At 45.4% G+C, this 17,626-nt stretch overlaps 1 protein-coding gene across 2 annotated transcripts in view; it reads left to right on the forward strand.

The window, feature by feature from the left end:
• Positions 1–17,626, forward strand: part of dsn1 (DSN1 component of MIS12 kinetochore complex) — a 53,053-nt gene that overhangs the window by 11,177 nt on the left and 24,250 nt on the right. Inside the window, exons 2-4 of one of the 2 annotated variants that reach the window (XM_078235106.1) lie at positions 7,332–7,371; positions 10,931–11,051; positions 12,816–13,103. In XM_078235106.1, the coding sequence (XP_078091232.1) occupies positions 7,332–7,371; positions 10,931–11,051; positions 12,816–13,103 (449 nt within the window). Of the gene's footprint in view, positions 1–7,331; positions 7,372–10,930; positions 11,052–12,812; positions 13,104–17,626 lie in introns of both variants that reach the window. The other variant, XM_078235105.1, reaches the window with a different exon arrangement.

Here is a 17,626-nt window from a genome sequence, read left to right on the forward strand (position 1 = left end):
CATGCAAACTCCACACAGACAGTGACCCGGGGCAAGAATTGAACCCGGGTGGGTCCCTGGCAGTGTACGCAGCAGTGCTACCATGTAGACAGAACGTGAGGATGAAGAGAAGCAGATCTGGGTTCTTCCTGGTTGGATTCTTGGGGTATCTGGAGAAATTCAACCATGAAGTTCTGGGAAAGGGTGAGCATGGATTAGCGATGAGGACCTTCAGAGGACACAGCAAGATATAGATCGGTTGGAGACCTGGGCGGAGAGATGGCAGATGGAGTTTAATCCAGACAAATGTGAGGTAATGCATTTTGGAAGGTCTAATACAGATAGGAAATATACAGTAAATGGCAGAACAGTTAAGAGTATGATAGGCAGAGGGATCTGGGTGTACAGGTACACAGGTCACAAAGTGGCAACGCAGGAGGAGAAGGTAGTCAAGAATGCATACGGCATGCTTGCCTTCATTGGCTGGGGCATTGAGTTTAAAAATTGGCAAGTCATGTTGTAGCTTTATAGAACCTTAGTTAGGCCACACTTGGAATATAGTGTCCAATTCTGGCCGCACACTACCAGAAGGATGTGGAGGCTTTGGAGAGGGTACAGAAAAGATTTACCTGGATGTTGCCTGGTATTAGGGAAGGAGAGAAACTTGTTTTTTTCTCACTGGAACGACGGAGGTTGAGGGGCGACCCGATAGAAGTCTACAAGATTGAGGGGCATGGACAGAGTGGATAGTCAGAAGCTTTTTCCCAGGGTGGAAGAGTCAATTACTAGGGGGCATAGATTTAAGGTGCGAGGGGCAACGTTTAAAGGAGATGTACGAGGCAAGTTTTTTTTACACAGAGGGTGGTGGGTGCCTGGAACTCGCTGCCAGGGGAGGTAGTGGAAGTAGATATGATGGTGACTTTTAAGGGGCGTCTTGACAAATACGTGAATAGGATGGGAATAGAGGGATATGATCCCCAGAGGGGTAGGGGGTTTTAGTTCAGTCTGGCAGCATGGGTCGGTGCAGGTTTGAGGGACCAAAGGGCCTGTTCCTGTGCAGGAATTGTTTTTTTCTTTGTTCTTATGGGGTCAGTCATTAGGGTTAAAATTTAGGCTCATTAAGGACCACAGTGGTAATTTGTGTGGAGTATCAGTGTTCACTAGTGAGAGAGATGATGTGGGGATAGAAATCAGGGAGAAGGACTGTGATGCAATTAAATAAATTAACAGAGACAGAGAGGAGGTTCTGAGTGGTCTGGCAGGCTTGTACGGAGATAAATCTTCAGGGCCGGGTGAAATGTATCCAGGTTGTTGAGTGAGGCCAGGGAGGAAATAACGGGCTCTGGTAATTTTCATTGCCTCTCTGGCCACAGGAGAGGTGTTGGAGGACAGCCAATGTGGTCCCATTAGTCAAGAAGGGAACAGAGAAGAAGAAGAAATCAATCAGGAAATTACAGGTCGGTCAGTCTAATCTTAGTGCTGTAGAAATAATTGGAAGCAATTCTGAGGGACAGAATTGATCTGCATTTGGAGAGGCGGAGATTAATCAAAAACAGTCAGCGTGGTTTTGTTCAGGGGAGTTCATGTCTGACCAACTTGATTGAATTTTTCGAAGAGGTGGCCAGGTGTGTAGATGAGGGCAATGCATCTGAGAGAGTCTACTTGGATTTCAGCAAGGCTTTTGGTAAGGCCCCACATGGGAGATTGATGGGGAAGGTAAAAGCCCGAGGAATCCAAGGAAATTTGTCAAATTGGATCCAGAATCGGGTGAGTGGCAGGAAGCAGAGGGTGGTGGTCGAGGGGTGTTTTTCTGACTGGAAAACTGTATCCACTTGGGTCCCGTAGGGATCAGTGTTGGGGCCCTTGCTGTTTGTGGTTTTATGTCAATAATTTAGACTTGAACATAGGAGGATTGATCAATAAGTTCACAGATGATGTGAAAACTGGTAGAGGGGTGGTAATTAGTGAGGAAGATAGCCGTAGGTTACAGGGGGGTGTAGACGTGTTGGTCAGTGGCAAATGGAATTCAATCCAGATGAGCGTGAGGTGATGCACTTGGGTAAGACAAACAAGGCAAGGGAATCCATGATGAAAGGCAGTATCCGGAGAATACTTGGATTCTGGAGAAGTACCGGAGGATTGGGAAACTGCTAATGTGACACCCCAATCAAAAAGGGAGGGAGGCAAAAGTGGGAAATTATAGGCTGATTAGCCTAACATCTTATGTTGGATTCAATTATTAAGACCATAAGACATAGGAGCAGAATTAGGCCACTCGGCCCATCAAGTCTGCTCCGCCATTCAATCATGGCTGATATTTTTCTCATCCCCATTCTCCTACCTTTTCCCCATAACCCCTGATCCCCTTATTAATCAAGAACCTATCTATCTCTGTCTTAAAGACACTCAATGACCTGGCCTCCACAACCTAATGCAGCAAAGAGTTCCACAGATTCACCACTCTCTGGCTGAAGAAATTCCTCCTCATCTCTGTTCTAAATGATCGTCCTTTTAGCATGAGGTTGTGCCCTCTGGTTCTAGTTTTTCCTACTTGTGGAAATATCCTCTCCACGTCCACTCTATCCAGGCCTCGCAGTATCCTGTAAGCCTCCACTCCTTCCAAAGTGCATTCCATCTGCCACTTCTTTGCCCACTCTCCTAACCTGTCCAAGTCCTGCAGCCCCCCGCCTCCTCAATACTACCTGTCCCTTTACATATCTTTGTTTCATCTGCAAACTTAGCAACAGTGCCTTCAGTTCCTTCCTCCAAATCGGAAGTAATAGCAGCACATTTGGAAAATCATGATCTAATCAAGCAGCATCGGGATGGCTTAATGGAAGTGAGATCATATCTGACTCATAGAATCTCAACAGTGCAGAAGGAGGCTATTCAGCCCATCGAGTCTGCACCAACTCTCCAAAAGATCATCCCACTGATGCTCTATCCCCATAACCCTGTGCATTGATCATGGCTAACCTACACACCTTGGGATACTAAAGGGCAATTTATCATGGCCAGTCTACTTACCCTGCACATCTTTGGACTGTGGGAGGAAACCCACAGAGAGACAGGGAGATTTATTAGAGTTTTTTGAGGAAATCTCAACCAGCATGGATAGTGGAAACCAGTAGATGTGTTGTATTTGGACTTCCGGAAGGCGTTTGACAAGGTACCTCACATAAGATAAGAGCCTATGGTGATGGAAGTAGTATATTGGCCTGGATAGAGAACTGGCTAATGGGCAGGAAACAGTGAGTGGAGATATGGGGTTCCACAGGGATCAGTGCTGGGACCGCAAATATTTACAAACGTATATTAACTACTTGGAGGAAGGAAGCAAATGTACTGTAGACAAATTTGCAGACGACACCAAAATAGGTGGAAAGGCAAGTTACGAGAGGGATACAAACAGTTTTCAAAGAGATATTGCGAGGTTAAGTAATTTAGCAATTGGAGTATAATGTGGGAAAATATTCATTTTGGAAGGGAGAACAAAAGAACAGTACTATATGAATGGAAAAAAGCTGCAACACAAAGGGACTTGGGGGCACTTGTGCGCGAAACACAGAAAGCGGGCACACAGGTACAACAGGTAATCAGGAAACAAATGGAATGGTTGGCCTTTAAGGGAATTGGAGGATAAAAGTAGGAAAGTCTTACTGCAACTGTACAAGGCATTGGTGAGACCACATCTGGAGTACTGTGAGCAGTCTTACTCCCCTTAGGACCAAGTTCAGAGAAGGTTCAAGAAGATGATCCCCGGTATGGACGGATTGTCTTATGAGGAAAGAGTGAACAGGATTCTGAAGGGGTTTGACAGGGTAAATGTGAGAGGTTATTTCCCCTGGTGGGAGAGTTTGGGACCAGAGGACATAGCCTCAGAATAACGGGATGTCAATTTAAGACTGAGATTAGCTGAGGGTTGTAAGTCTTTGGAACTCCTTGTCACAGAGCAGTGGGGACAAGTCCTTTTATTTATTTATTCATGTCACAAGTAGGCTTATATTAACACTGCAATGATGCTGCTGTGAAAATCCCTTCGTCGCCACACTCCGGCGCCTGTTCCGGGTACACTGAGGGAGAATTTAGCATGGCCAATGCACCCTAACCAGCATGCCTTTCAGACTGTGGGAGGAAACCAGAGCACCCGGAGGAAACCCACGCAGACACGGGAGAACGTGCAGACTCTGCATAGACAGTGACCCAAGCCGGGAATTGAACCCAGGTCCCTGGCGCTGTGAGGCAGCGGCGCTGTGAGGCAGCAGTGCTGACCACTGCACCGCCTAGTTGTGTATATTTAAGGCCAAGATATATAGATTTTTGATCAGTAAGGGAATGGGGAAAGGGCAGGAAAATGGGTGTGAGGAATGTTTGATCAGCCATGATCCTATTGAATGGTGGAGCAGGCCTGAGGGGCCGAATGGCCTACTCCTGTTTCTTTTGCTCTTCTGGAAGCACTGAGGATCAGAGGGACCTTGGTATGCACTGGCTCTTTAAGGTGGATAAAGTGATTAAGAAGGCATATGGTATAATTGCCTTAATTAGCTGAGGCATAGAAGTTTAAGAACAGGAAGGTTATGCTGGAATTGTATAAAAGGTTGGCCAGAGCTATAGTATTGTGTACAGTTCTGGAATCCATATGATAGGAGGGATGTGAGAGCACTGGAAAGAGTGCAAAGGAGATGTTGCCTGGGCTGGAGAGTTTTAGATACGAGAGATTTGATAGATTGGGGTTGTTTCCTTTGGAGCAAAGGAGACTGAGATGGAACCAGATTGAAATGTATAAAATTATGAGGGACACAGAGTAGACAGGAAGGAGGGATAAATGACCAGGGGACACAGATTTTAGGTAAGGGGCAGGAGATTTAGAGGGGATGTGAGGTTTTTTTCACGGAGGGTGGTGGGAATCCGGAACATTCTTCCTGAAAGGGTAGTGGCGGCAGAGACCCTCATAACATTTAAGTATTTAGATGTGAACTTGCACTGCCAAGGCGTACAAGGCTGTGGGCCAAGTGCTGAAAAATGGGATTGGTAGGTTGGCACAGTGGCACAGTAGTTAGTAGTACTGCCTCACGGTGCCAGGGACCCAGGCTCGATTCCGGCCTTGGGTGACCGTCTGTGTGGAGTTTGCATGTTCTCCCCATGTCTGCGTGGGTTTCCTCCGGATGCTCCGGTTCCCTCCCACAGCCCGAAAGACATGCTGGTTAGGTGCATTTTCCATGCTAAATTCTAAATTGCCTCTTTGTGGGAGGGGGAATTAGAAGTGTAAATACGTAGGGTTACAGGGATAGGGCCTGGGTGGAATTGCTGCCCGCGCAGGCTCGATGGGCCAAATGGTTCGGTATTACTTTTGACCGATACAGATGCGATGAGCTGAAGGGCCTTTGCTTTGCTGTAGATCTCTCTGACTTTATTAAACTGTCATGCAATTTAATAATCAACCCTTGATTATTAAACTGGGTCATGCAATTTTTTTGGTAACGTGTTTATACCACTATATTGTGATGTGGAAACAACACTGCTTATTGTGGTAGTCCGGTCAAATTAATAACAGCCTCGACTCTGAGTTGGAAAGTTATTGGCTGCGTAGCAACCTGTAGATTCCTCTGCGTACCGTGCATACGTCAGTCCCTTTAAGTCGTTGTGCTTGTGGCTATGCAAAAAACATTAAGGGGCTGTGCACTTTTAAAAAAGGGAACATTAGTTGTGGGTTCCAATCCCACTCTAGATATTTAATTGCATGATATAAACTTACTCTTCCAGACGTGAAGAAATATTGTGCTGTTAAATCTGTCGTCATTAAGATGCAACGTTAAACTTCTTCCCCCTCTGGGTACAAAATCCTGGAACTGCCTCCCTAACAGCACTGTGGGTGTACCTACACCATGTAGACTGCAGCGATTTGCAATCACAACATTTCTCTTCCAATTCAGTGGTTAGCACTGCTGCCTCACAGCCCCAGGAACCTGAGTTCGATTCCCAGCTTGGGTCACTGTCTGTGTGGAGTCTGCACGTTCTCCCCGTGTCTGCGTGGGTTTCCTCCGGGTGCTCCGGTTTCCTCCCACAGTCTGAAAGATGTGCTGGTTAGGCTGCATTGACCCGAACGGGCGCTGGAGTGTGGCAACTAGGGGAATTTCGCAGTAACTTCATTGCAGTGTTAATGTAAGCCTTACTTGTGACTAATAAATGAACTTTAAAAAAACAGAAGCTCACCACCACCTCACAAGGGCAGTTAGGGTGGGCAATAAAGGCTGGCCCAGCCAGCGACACCCACATCCCGTGAATAAATTTAAAAAAAAAGATGGGTGTAAAAGATCCCAGTGCACTATTCAAAGATGAGCAGGCAAAATCTCCGTGTGTCCTGGCAGAAGGTTATTTCCCCAGCCTGCAACACATGATCTGGTTGTTTAGTCCATTTGTGTTTGTGGCACCTTGCTGTGTGCTGCATTTCCTGCATTACAGCAGTGACTGCTTCAAATATAATTCATTGGCTGTAAAGCACTTTAGGAATCTCGTGGTTGCAAAACGCACAAATTCAAGTTCTCTCTCAAAGTGAGGAGCGTGAGGTGGGGGGGGGGGGGGGGGTGTCAAACTTGTTTTTAGGAAATATCTCACCAAAAAAAGGCAAAGCCCTGGAAAGTTGTAGATAACTTGCAATGAATCCCATTCTTATAAGGGAATTGTTTCCTTATTGGTTGAAGGATGGTGTGTTAGCTGTTGGTATTGTGTTATATTATAGGGGAGGCACAGGGTGGCACAGTAGTTAGCACTGCTGTCCCACAGCGCCAGGACCCCGGTTCGATTCCCAGCTTGGGTCACTCTGTCTGGAATCTGCATGTTCTCCCCGTGTCTGCGTGGGTTTCCTCCGGGTGCTCCGGTTTCCTCCCACGGTCTGAAAGACGTGCTGGTTAGGGTACATTGACCCGAACAGGCGCTGGAGTGTGACGACTAGGGGAATTTCACAGTAACTTCCTCACAGTGTTAATATAAGCCTTACTTGTGATTAATAAATAAACTTTAAAGTTTTAACTTTAACTTGCTGGTTTATTTTCATTGTGCATTGTTTGCAACCTTGGAAGTTGGTTGTGGATAACTCGCAATGCATTCTAGCTGTTTATTATTATGCTATATTGGCTTGTGCTGTTGTATTAAAAAATGACATGTTTATTATTGTTATTGTGTTATATGGGGTGTTATTTTTACAGTGTATTATTGTGAGATTGTGTTGTATTCTGGTTTGTAATTTGAAAGTGTTTTATATTTGTGAACTGTTGCCAAAAAGATTGACTTTAATTTCCTGGGAACATATTCCTTTCTTTACCTCCGTGACTTTTGAACTGTTTCTGTTCCAGACTCCGGAGTTCCAATCAAAATACACCATTGCCAGATCAGGTCAGTACGGTGATTTTTAAAAAAGGAAAATTCTCTGGTGAGTCTTTGTACTTAGGATAATATGCAATCACAACATATCTCTTCCAATTCTGGGTCAGGATTAAACAGGAAAGATTAACTGGGCAAGGAATGGTGAATGGCAAAAAAAATCAGAGAGTGATGCACAACTTTCTCCGGTGAGCTCAGCAAGTTTCTCCAATCAATGGCTGAACCTTGAGGGCACGGCAGTCCCAGGCTTGGTCCTGCCTGAGTTGGCTTATTTTGACCGACCAGTGCTAAGACTGGCTTCTTTGTCCCCAGGCTAGGGGGAGGATCCTCTTCTGTAATGTCTGCTGGAGAGTGAGTAACGTGTGTGTGTTTTGTAAATCACACACACTGATCTGGTTCACCTCTGACTCCCTTCTCTCCATTTGGCCCTGCACAATCCATTTTCAGGATTCGGCTTCAGCCAACACATGTTTTAGCAAACCATTTCAATACTGGAGCGTTACATTATACAGTGCGTTATGCAATGTCTCAAATCCGGCTGTTTAAAAACCAGCCACTTTCTATAAGCCGCATTCATCTGTTTTAATTATCAAATGAGTAAAAAAACTTCCAACACAGTTGGGCTCGATGCTACATTGGTACGATGGCTCACTAAAGTTATTAAAGTTTATTTATCAGTCGCAGGTAAGGCTTACATTAACACCGCAATAAAGTTACTGTGAAATTCCTCGAGTCGCCACACTCCGGCACCTGTTGGGGTCAATGCACCCTAACCAGCACGTCTTTCAGAATGTGGGAGGAAACTGGAGCACCCAGAGGAAACCCACGCAGACATGGGGAGAACATGCAGACTCTACACGGTCAGTGACCCAAGCTGGGAATCGAACCCAGGTCCCTGGCGCTGAGAGGAGCAATGCTAACCACTGTGCTACCGTGCTGACCCTAATTGACAGATTTGCGGGTCAGTCTCCCCGAGTGGTCCAGCGACTCTTGACCCCATCCATCCTGGCTTGGTCCAGTCCGCCTGACCTGTATAGAACCCCCTAACCCAGACTCGGCATATGGGAAGCGTCTTCTGGACTGGCGTACTGTGACTAACGGAGTGCTCCATCTGTCATCTGGTTTGGGGGAGGGAGGGGGGGAATGTTTTGCTCGCTGTACTGTGCAGCTTTCCAAGGACGTTCCAAAGTAATTTCTGAATTGACATTTTAACACGCAGCAGAGATAAAACCAGTCAAGGCTTCTCAGTTTGACTATTAGCCAGCACGATCCACTCTGCACAGTGCTTGAAATTGGTTTAAGTAGCTGATGGGTTGTGTTTCCCCAGGTACAGGAAGCTGCAGATCACTGGCAGCTTCACGAGCGCACTCATGCTTTGAATCCATCACAGCCTGCGAGTCGGCCTTGCCTTATTAATTAATTTCTTTCCCAGCCTTATTTTTCCACTATTTATGCATTTTTTCGCATTTTAATAAAAATAAATGTATTTGTTTAATTTCATTTGTCTCCTATTAACTGGGTTCTGAGTTCATTGCTCCAAGGACCAAACTCTGGTCCAGGCTTGCTCTTGTGGTTACAGGTTTTAAGATACTGTACCTGCACTCATAGAGTCATAGAGGTTTACAGCATGGAAATAGGCCCTTCGGCCCAACCTGTCCATGCCGCCCCCTTTTTTAAAAAAAAAACCCCTAAGCTAATCCCAATTGTCCGCATTTGGTCCAATACAGCACAGAAACAAGCCCTTTGGCCCAACCGCTCCATGCCGACCATGGTGTCCTCCCAGGTAGTCCCAATTGCCCACGTTTGGTCCATATTCCTCTAAACGGGGTGGCACGGTAGCATAGTGGTTAGCACTGCTGCCTCACAGCACCAAGGACCCGGATTCGATTCCTGGCTTGGGTCACTGTCTGTGTGGAGTTTGCACGTTCTCCCCGTGTCTGCGTGGGTTTCCTCCGGGTGCTCCGGTTTCCTCCCACAGTCTGAAAGACGTGCTGGTTAGGGTGCATTGACCCGAACAGGGCGCCGGAGTGTGGCGACTAGGGGAATTTCACAGTAACTTCATTGCAGTGTTAATGCAAGCCTTACTTGTGACTAATAAATAAACTTTAACTTAACCTTTTCCATCCAAATATACTTATCCAAATGCTTTTTAAATATAGTATATTGAACCCACCTCAACTACTTTCTCTGGCAGCTCATTCCATAGTCCACCCTCTGCATGAAGAAGTTGCTCCTTGAGTCCCTTTTAAATCTTCCCCTCTCACCTTAAACCTATGCCCTCTAGTTTCCAATTCCCCATCCCTGGAATAAAGACTGTGTGCTTTTGTCCTATCTGTGCCCCTCATGATGTTATCCACCTCAATAAGGTCACCCCTCATTCTCCTACGTTCCAGGGAATAAAGTCATAGCCTGACCAACTGCATTTATTTATACTCATTTATCAAACTTGACTGTTGTAGGGAAAAATCCCTTGTACCAGTGCATTCAAGAGGTCGAGTCTCAAGGCAAGGTTCAAAGTGTTTTTCTTTATTGTACAATTACTGGGATCCCAGGGAGACCCCCGTAGCCAGCTTAGAAACAGTGTCTTGGCCACGATGATCTCAACAGTTACACATTCGCTCTGGATATTTATAGGAATCCAAATTCGAGCGGGAACATTTGCTCGTACATTTTTACAATACCTAAAAAGTGGCCTATCTGGTCAGGAAGTTCCCTGGTAGACTTTGTCAATTTGCATCTGTATGGTGTGTGTCCGTGTTAATGGGACTGCCTGTTCTTGCCCCGGTGTTTCAATGTGTTTCCCATTATCCTCTCGATGTGTCCCCTTATCTAAATCGACCTCTGATGTTTTGTGTCTGTATTCTATGCTTGCGAGATTAGGTGTTAATGTCATTTTGTCCTGCTGTGTGTAGGGGAATTTAATCTAATCTTTTATTCTTTTTATCCTGGTTTATCAAGTTTCTTTGCCTGCCTTGGCCATTTTATTCCCATAATATTTTATTTACAGTACAGTTGTGCCATATATCCCACTCCCAGGTCTTGACTTGCAGATATCCCGATCTTCTGGCCAAGGACCGTTTTAAAATGCAGCTTCGTGCTGTTGCTGGGCAGAATAAGGATCTTCTGTCGGCTTTGAATTAAAGGTCTCTCAGCTGTGCAGAGCTTCGTGCTGTTGCTGGGCAGAATAAGGATCTTCCATCGGCTTTGAATTAAAGGTGTCTCAGCTGTGCAGAGGGGGATTTAAATGAATGTCCATTCGGGTGTTCCCCTCTGCATTGTGGGCACGTTATGAATGGTGCCAATCAGTCCAATAAATGAATATGTTTAATGAGGTGAATATTGATGAGATAATAAAAATATGGCTTTGGAAAATGGCCTACTTCATGACAATCCGTCTTTTTTCCTCCCATTAAAACCTTTTTAAAATTTGATTCAGAATATCTAAGTAGGCAAAATGGCAGCACAAGTAGTTCCTACACAGTGATGTGATCTTGTCGAACAACAGGGCAATTTTCATTGTGAACAACCACTAATCTTAACGCGCACAACCTTTTTTTTCCCGCCCCAGTAGAATTCCTCAGCTAAAGGGAAATCTGCCAAACATCAGGAGCCTGGGAACTCCGATAAGCAGCTGCTCCACTGTTTGAACACTGCTGTCATTCACAAAGATTCTGTGGAGACATGCAAGACAGGTACTGTACCCATCCACGTGCCGTTAAAAAGTCAAACAAAGTGCTCTGAAGAAGTTCAGGGGGAAAATTTAAACAGGAGGTAAGGATAGATGTGCAGAGATGGCAGAGAGAAGGTGGGCATTGGACAAACTACAGGATTAGACGGAGGGTTCCTGTGGGAGGATTGCTCTGGAGTTCAATAGTGGCCAACAAAACTCAATGTGGACAAAAGTAAAGTATGAGCAAAGTAAAAATAAGACCCATGTGTACTCAGTAGATGGATGGACCTTGTCCCAGGTGAGTTGAAAGAGATGCAATTGTGTTAACTCGTTGCTCGCTGCAGCTCGATATTGAGGGGACAGTAAAGAGTGCTGGTAAGAAGCTAGGTTATGTTCATATCCTGAGAGGTCACACTGCTTTGCTGCTCTTGCTTCATCATCAGTAACTGATGCACGGCCTTTTTTTTAAAAAAGAAAAAGACATACCCAGATTTTCATACAAATCGGTGCAGGATTGGCTTTCTTTCCCTCCCTTGTGGTATGGCTACATGTCTTGAATCTCTAAGTAATGCCTGGCAGAGAAAACACCAAGGATCAAGTTTTGCCAACTATTTTAGGTCTTTAACACTTCGCTTGTCCCGTGCATAGTTAAAAGCCTCTCTGCAATTCTCATTGATGACTGAAGGGTGTAACTGCGATCACATAACAAGAGGATCAAGCAGCGATGAGGCTAGCACTTTGTGCCGTTGTTAGCTTCCGTTCCTCTGCCTGTTGCTCGCACTGTAACCTTATCTTTTCGCTCGTGCAGCATAAACGCCAGAGCAATCTAACCGAGTTGAATCGTTCTGTTTGCATGCTGTACATTCTATAAAATTCTATTGTTTCCTTTTGGTTGGAATGCTTTAAAATTACAATAATAGTGTCTTGCTTTTACTGCCATTTGCATGTTTCCCTTGTAACGTTGGCTACGTATAACATTTGGTGTAGAAGTTGTCTGCTTCACTCCTGCCTGCATCTGGGTGCTAGTTCTTTGCCTCTTCAGAAGAGTGGAGTTTTAAGCCTTTTCCATCCCTACTAACGAGCACTGTGAATTTGCTAATTTCACATCACCCTTTTGGACAGCACTTACCCTTTCCTAAGATTTTCTTGATGTTACTGCTGGCCAGCTGTTAGTATTCGTCAGTCCTCGCCGACCTGACAACATTGATCGCACTTTGAAAGTAGTGTGTGACTGAGAAGAGCTTCACAATGGCTTTTCACCCGAGAAGGGTAAAGGTGCTTTATAAATGCGCAACTGTCATGGATCGCCAGGTGACATCGGTAGACTGTGATAACGGAACAATCTGTTGGCAAAAAAAAACTTATTGCGTAATTTCAATATCCTTCGGGTTAGTACTGACAATTTGCCCTTGTGCAGACAGGGAAGATAGATATTGTTGCTAACATTAAATCATAATTAATGGTTAATATTTCAATTATCGTGACTCTGGAGATGGAAGTTAAGTGTTCTGGAGCAAGATCAGTGCATATTGAAATGAGAAGCACGGTCCAGTAACTAGCATGTGCACTCTAACATGCTGTCCACAATAGTCCCGTATGCAGCGAACAGCTCGAGTGGCCTTCTTGATGCCTTCAGTTCTTTACTTCCTCTTACAATGTGAAAGAGTTGAGAACAGAAGCTGCCACTTTGTGCAGTAACTTTGGTTCAGACAGTCCACATGGTGGAAGATTTTCTGTTTTGATTGTTGCTGAATGCCGCCTTCATAGTTTCATTTTTTTCTAGAAGATGTCACCAAGCAGGAAAAAGCCCTGCAGAGGAGCAGTCTCCCGATCCGGCGCAGTCCCAGGCTAAACCCTGGTGCCGCCTCGGCCTCTCTCGAACGTGACAATGTGAGCCCAACCTCCCAAACCAAGATGTCCCCTATCAGCCCCGCTGGAGAACCCGAGGTCAGTAAGGAACCGTCTTCCAACAAACAGCTAAAGAAGAGCCCAAAGTCAAACTCGTGGCGACGCTCCAGCTTCAAGGGTGGCAAAGGGCGGAAATCCCTACCGCCAGTCCACCAAGACACAACAGGTGAGGAAGGGTGAGGGTTGTCCGTTTACCAGACTGGTTTGAAAACTTTACTCAGCAAGAAATAGGCTCGATTCCACTCCTTTTTTGTTCTGAATCGTGTGAGAATCAACCTAGCATCCTGCATACAGCAATGTTTCCATCAGTTCAAAGCGCTTTCTGCCCCAGAAGAGTAATTCCTTGAAAAGTTATTGGATGAACGGTTTGGCCATGGCTGGGACCAATTACTTGCCAACGGCACAAATGGTTCATGAACAATCCACTTTGAGGCTTGTGTAGTTTCTCCTGGAGCCTCCCAATACCTGTAAAGTGTTTTCAGTAGTGTATTTCCAGTTTATAGACACTTGTAAAATTGTTGAGTTGTTAAGATTGCAGAACGCTCAGTTGTAGGTTGATGTTTGCTGTCCCCGACTGAGAGAGATGCCTTATGAAGCCCAGAAAGTTCCCTAGCATGGCGGTGTAGGAAAGGGGCGAACGGCAGTGATTGCTGTTGTGTTCCTGCCAGAGGCTGTAGTTGATGTGGCTTTGGCAGCATCATGGAGGTAGGCCTGCCTCCCAGTCTTCCGAAATCATGCAGTGGGAAAATGGAGAGCTTTAGTGCAGCAGAGTTTACCCTCTTGTACATCCACAGCTTTAGCATTGAAAAAAATGGTGAACAAGTTCTTTTTTGACTCTCTATACATACAGAACTCATGAATTAGGGGTAAGAATTGACCACACGGCCCCTCGAGCCTGCTCCACCATTTGATAAGGTTATGGTTGATCTGACTGTGGCTTCAACAACACTATCCACCCCATAACCCTTAACTAATGTCTATTAGGGAAGGAGATCTGCTACCTTTACCTGCTCTGGCCTACATGTGACTCCAGACCCACACAGCAATGTGGTTGACCATTAAATACCCTCTGCAAAGGCCTAGCAAACCATGTATGTCCAGGGTGGGTGGAGTCTTTGATTATGATGACTGTTTTGAGGCAGCGGGAAGTGTAAATGGAGTCAATGGATGGGAGGCTGGTTTGTGTGCCGGACTGGACTACATTCACAGCCCTTTGTAGGAGCAGGAGCCGTACCAAGCTGAGAGACATCTGGAAAGGATGCTTTCTATGGTGCATCTGTAATTGTTGGTGAGAGTTGTAACGGACATGCCAAATTTCCTTAGCCTCCTGAGAAAGTAGAGGCATTGGTGGGCTTTCTTAAATATAGTGTCAACATGGAGGGACCAGGACAGGTTGGTGATCTGAACACCTCGAACATTTCCACTTTATCACCGTTGATGTAGACAAGGACATGTCCTCCGCTACGCGTCCTGAGGTCGATGACTATCTCCTTCATTTTGCTGACATTGAGGGAGAGATTATTGTCGATACACCATTTCACCAGATTCTCTATCTCTTTCCTGTACTCAGTCTCATCATTGTTTGAGATCCAGTGGTGTCATCAGCAAACTTGAAAATAAGAGTTTCAGTGGAATTTGGCCACACAATAATAGATGTATAAGGAGTATGGTAGGGGACTGAGGACACGGTCTTGCAGGGCACCGGTGTTGAGGATGATCGTGGAGGAGGCGGCGTTGCCTATCCTTGCTGATTGCGGTCTGCGCGTTAGGAAGTCTAGCGAGGAGCCGAACTCTGGACCATGGAGTTTGGAAATGTGTTTTGTTGGGATAATGGTGTTCCATCTGTTCCTGTGTGCCTTTGTTTTCCTGAGTAGTGTTGGTGTTCCTGGCTGGAAAATGTGCGCGCGCGCAGGCTGGAATGTGACATTCTCCAGGATCCCAACATGAGAAATTTCAACCTGTGCAAATTGTGGGAAGCTAGAGTCTTAAACCAGTGGGGGACAGTGACATAGGGTCAGTGGCGCCTTTGCCTGGCTTTTGAAAGCTCAATGGATGTGTCTCCTTCAGTGTGGCGGGAAAGAACACGCGCTGTGTGAACCAGACGTACAATCCCTGCCACAATGATATAGGCAAAAAAAAAGGCATTCGGGGACTAAAAGAAAACAAGTCCTTTGGGCTATTTGACGCCCACTGCTGAAAATTGTGTTGCCTTGACTACATTCTGTACTGGGTTAACCGCACTCGTATAGCAAGAAAGAATCTAACCATCTAACCTTGGTGTTCCAAGGCATTGCTATGACTAAAATCCCCCCTTGGGGGTTACCATTGACCAGAGACTGGACTCGACTAGCCATGTAAGTCCTGAGCAGGCCAGAGGCTGGGAATTCTGCAGCAGGTAACTCATTTATGTCCCCCTTGCAAAGCCCTTGCCATCGACACAAGGCACAAGTCAGGTGCACGATGGAATGTTCTTTAATCGCGCAGCTTTGAAACCCGTGGAGTTCGATACTAGCCAGGGCAAAGCACCCCCTCTACCACCTTCGACATTCGCTCCCTGCACCACTGACGCACAGTGCCAGCCGTGTGTGCCATTTACAAGATGCATTGCAGCAGCCCATCAAGATTCCTTCGCGACCACTTTCCAAACCCCTGACTGCCACGACTTAGAGGGACAGGGTTATTGTCGCATGGGGACACCAGCACCTGCAAGTTCCCCTCTGTCGGATCCGTTCTTCCTTTAGAATAGACGTAGGTACAGCTGGTTCAAAGTGAAAGTTTCTTTGTTAAGCGTCCTTTATAATTAGCATTTTACAGAAAGATTAATTTTACTGGTAAGAGAGAAAGAGAGAGAAATAGGGAAAGCAGCAAAAGCCAGCCAGCATTGTGCTGGTCAAAAAAACTCAAAGCATTGTCTGGATCGAACTAATTAAACATCGTTCTGTGTCTACAATATAACTGAATACTTATCTTGTGTTATTAAAGAGCTGGGTACAAGCAGTCTCTAGCTGTATAAACAATTGGCATCTGTGGCCATGAAACACTGCTGTTTACCTTGTGAGAAAACCTGTTTACCTCACATTGTACTTTCAGAGAATGTAGCCAGGTTTCTAGGCTGGACCTAGAATTCCAAGCTGATGAGGCCAAATTAGCTTAAGTTAGCTTAAAGCATAGCACAATTAGTTACATTAGGCAGAAATACAGTAAAATGAAGCCTTTTAACTGGGCAAACCATACAGAGGATCCCACACCCTCCCAAGTCTCACGCTATCCTGACCTGGAAATATATTGCTGTTCCTTTACTGTCGCTGGGACAAAACCCTGGAACTCCCTTCCTAACAGCGGTGTGGGATGTATCTACCGCATGGGCGGCAGCAGCTCGAGAACGTGGCTCATCACCACTTTCTTGAGGACAGTTAGTGATGGGCAACAAATGTTTGCCTTCCCAGGGAGACCCTCATCCCATGAAAAAGGATTTGTAATGGGTAAGTGGCTTCTAATGAAGGTTGTTGAAGTTTTTGAATTAATAGAAGGGAGGGAACGACTCGGGGGGGGCGGGGGGGGGGAGAGAATTACAATCACTGGCAAAGTAGTATTGAGCAAGCTGTTGGCTGCGGTCTGATAAATTCCAAGATCCTGATGGTTATCACCCTAGAGTCTTAAAAGGAGTGGCTAATGAGGTAGCTGAAGCGTTGGTTTTAGTTTTCCAAAATTCTCTCTATTTAAGGGAAGGTTCCTTTCAATTGGAAAATGTAACTCCATTATTCGAAAAGGGAGGGAAACAGACCTCAAGCTGCAGACCAGTTAACTTAACATCTGTCATAGGGAAAATGTTAGAAGCAATTGTTAAAAATGTGATAGCAGGACACTTTGCAAAATTCAAGGCAATCAGGCAGAGTCAACATGACTTTGTGAAAGGGAAATCCTGTTTAACCAATTTATTGGAATTCTTTTCAATGTGCCGTGGATAAAGGGGAACTGGTGGTTGTACTATGCTTAGATTTCCAGAAGGCATTTGATTGCCACATCAAAGGTTATTGTGGGAAATAAAAACTCACAGGAAAGAGAGAGTAGGCACAAATGAGTTTTTTTTTCTAGTTGGCAGGATGTAGCGAGTGGTGAGCGCTGGGGCCTCAACTCCTCATTATTTATACAAATGATTTGGATGAAGATACCAATCGCATGGTTGCTGATGACACAAAGATAGGTAGGAAAGTAAGTTGGAAACTGAAATAAGGCTACATAGGGGCACACAAAGTCAGTGAGCAAAGATCGTGCAATGTGGGAAGTGTGAAATTGTCCATTTTGGCAGGAAGAATAAAAGAGAAGCTTATTTAAATGGTGAGAGATTACAGAGCTCTGCGATGCAGAGGGATCTGGGTGTCCTAGTGCATGAATCTCAAAAGCAGGTGTTGTACCTGTTCATTCTCAGATACTTTCGACCAGTTTGCTTACTCCAAGGTTTTACCCCGGTGTCCTTATTTGCAAGATGGACAAAGGACAAACACAAGTAAAGGTTCAACAAGTTTATTAATAATAACACTATTAACCCTTAAATTGCCCACATAAAACAAGAGGATACCCCAGCAGATTCAAGTATACTACCCGTAAAGATTGGTTGAACTGCAGGCCCGATCCTCTGGTCCGTCGTCACGAAGGTGAGTCTCGATGGCAGCTTCTTCCTCCCTTCCT

This window comes from Mustelus asterias, chromosome 19 (assembly GCF_964213995.1).
Source record: "Mustelus asterias chromosome 19, sMusAst1.hap1.1, whole genome shotgun sequence".
Classification (NCBI taxonomy): domain Eukaryota; kingdom Metazoa; phylum Chordata; class Chondrichthyes; order Carcharhiniformes; family Triakidae; genus Mustelus; species Mustelus asterias.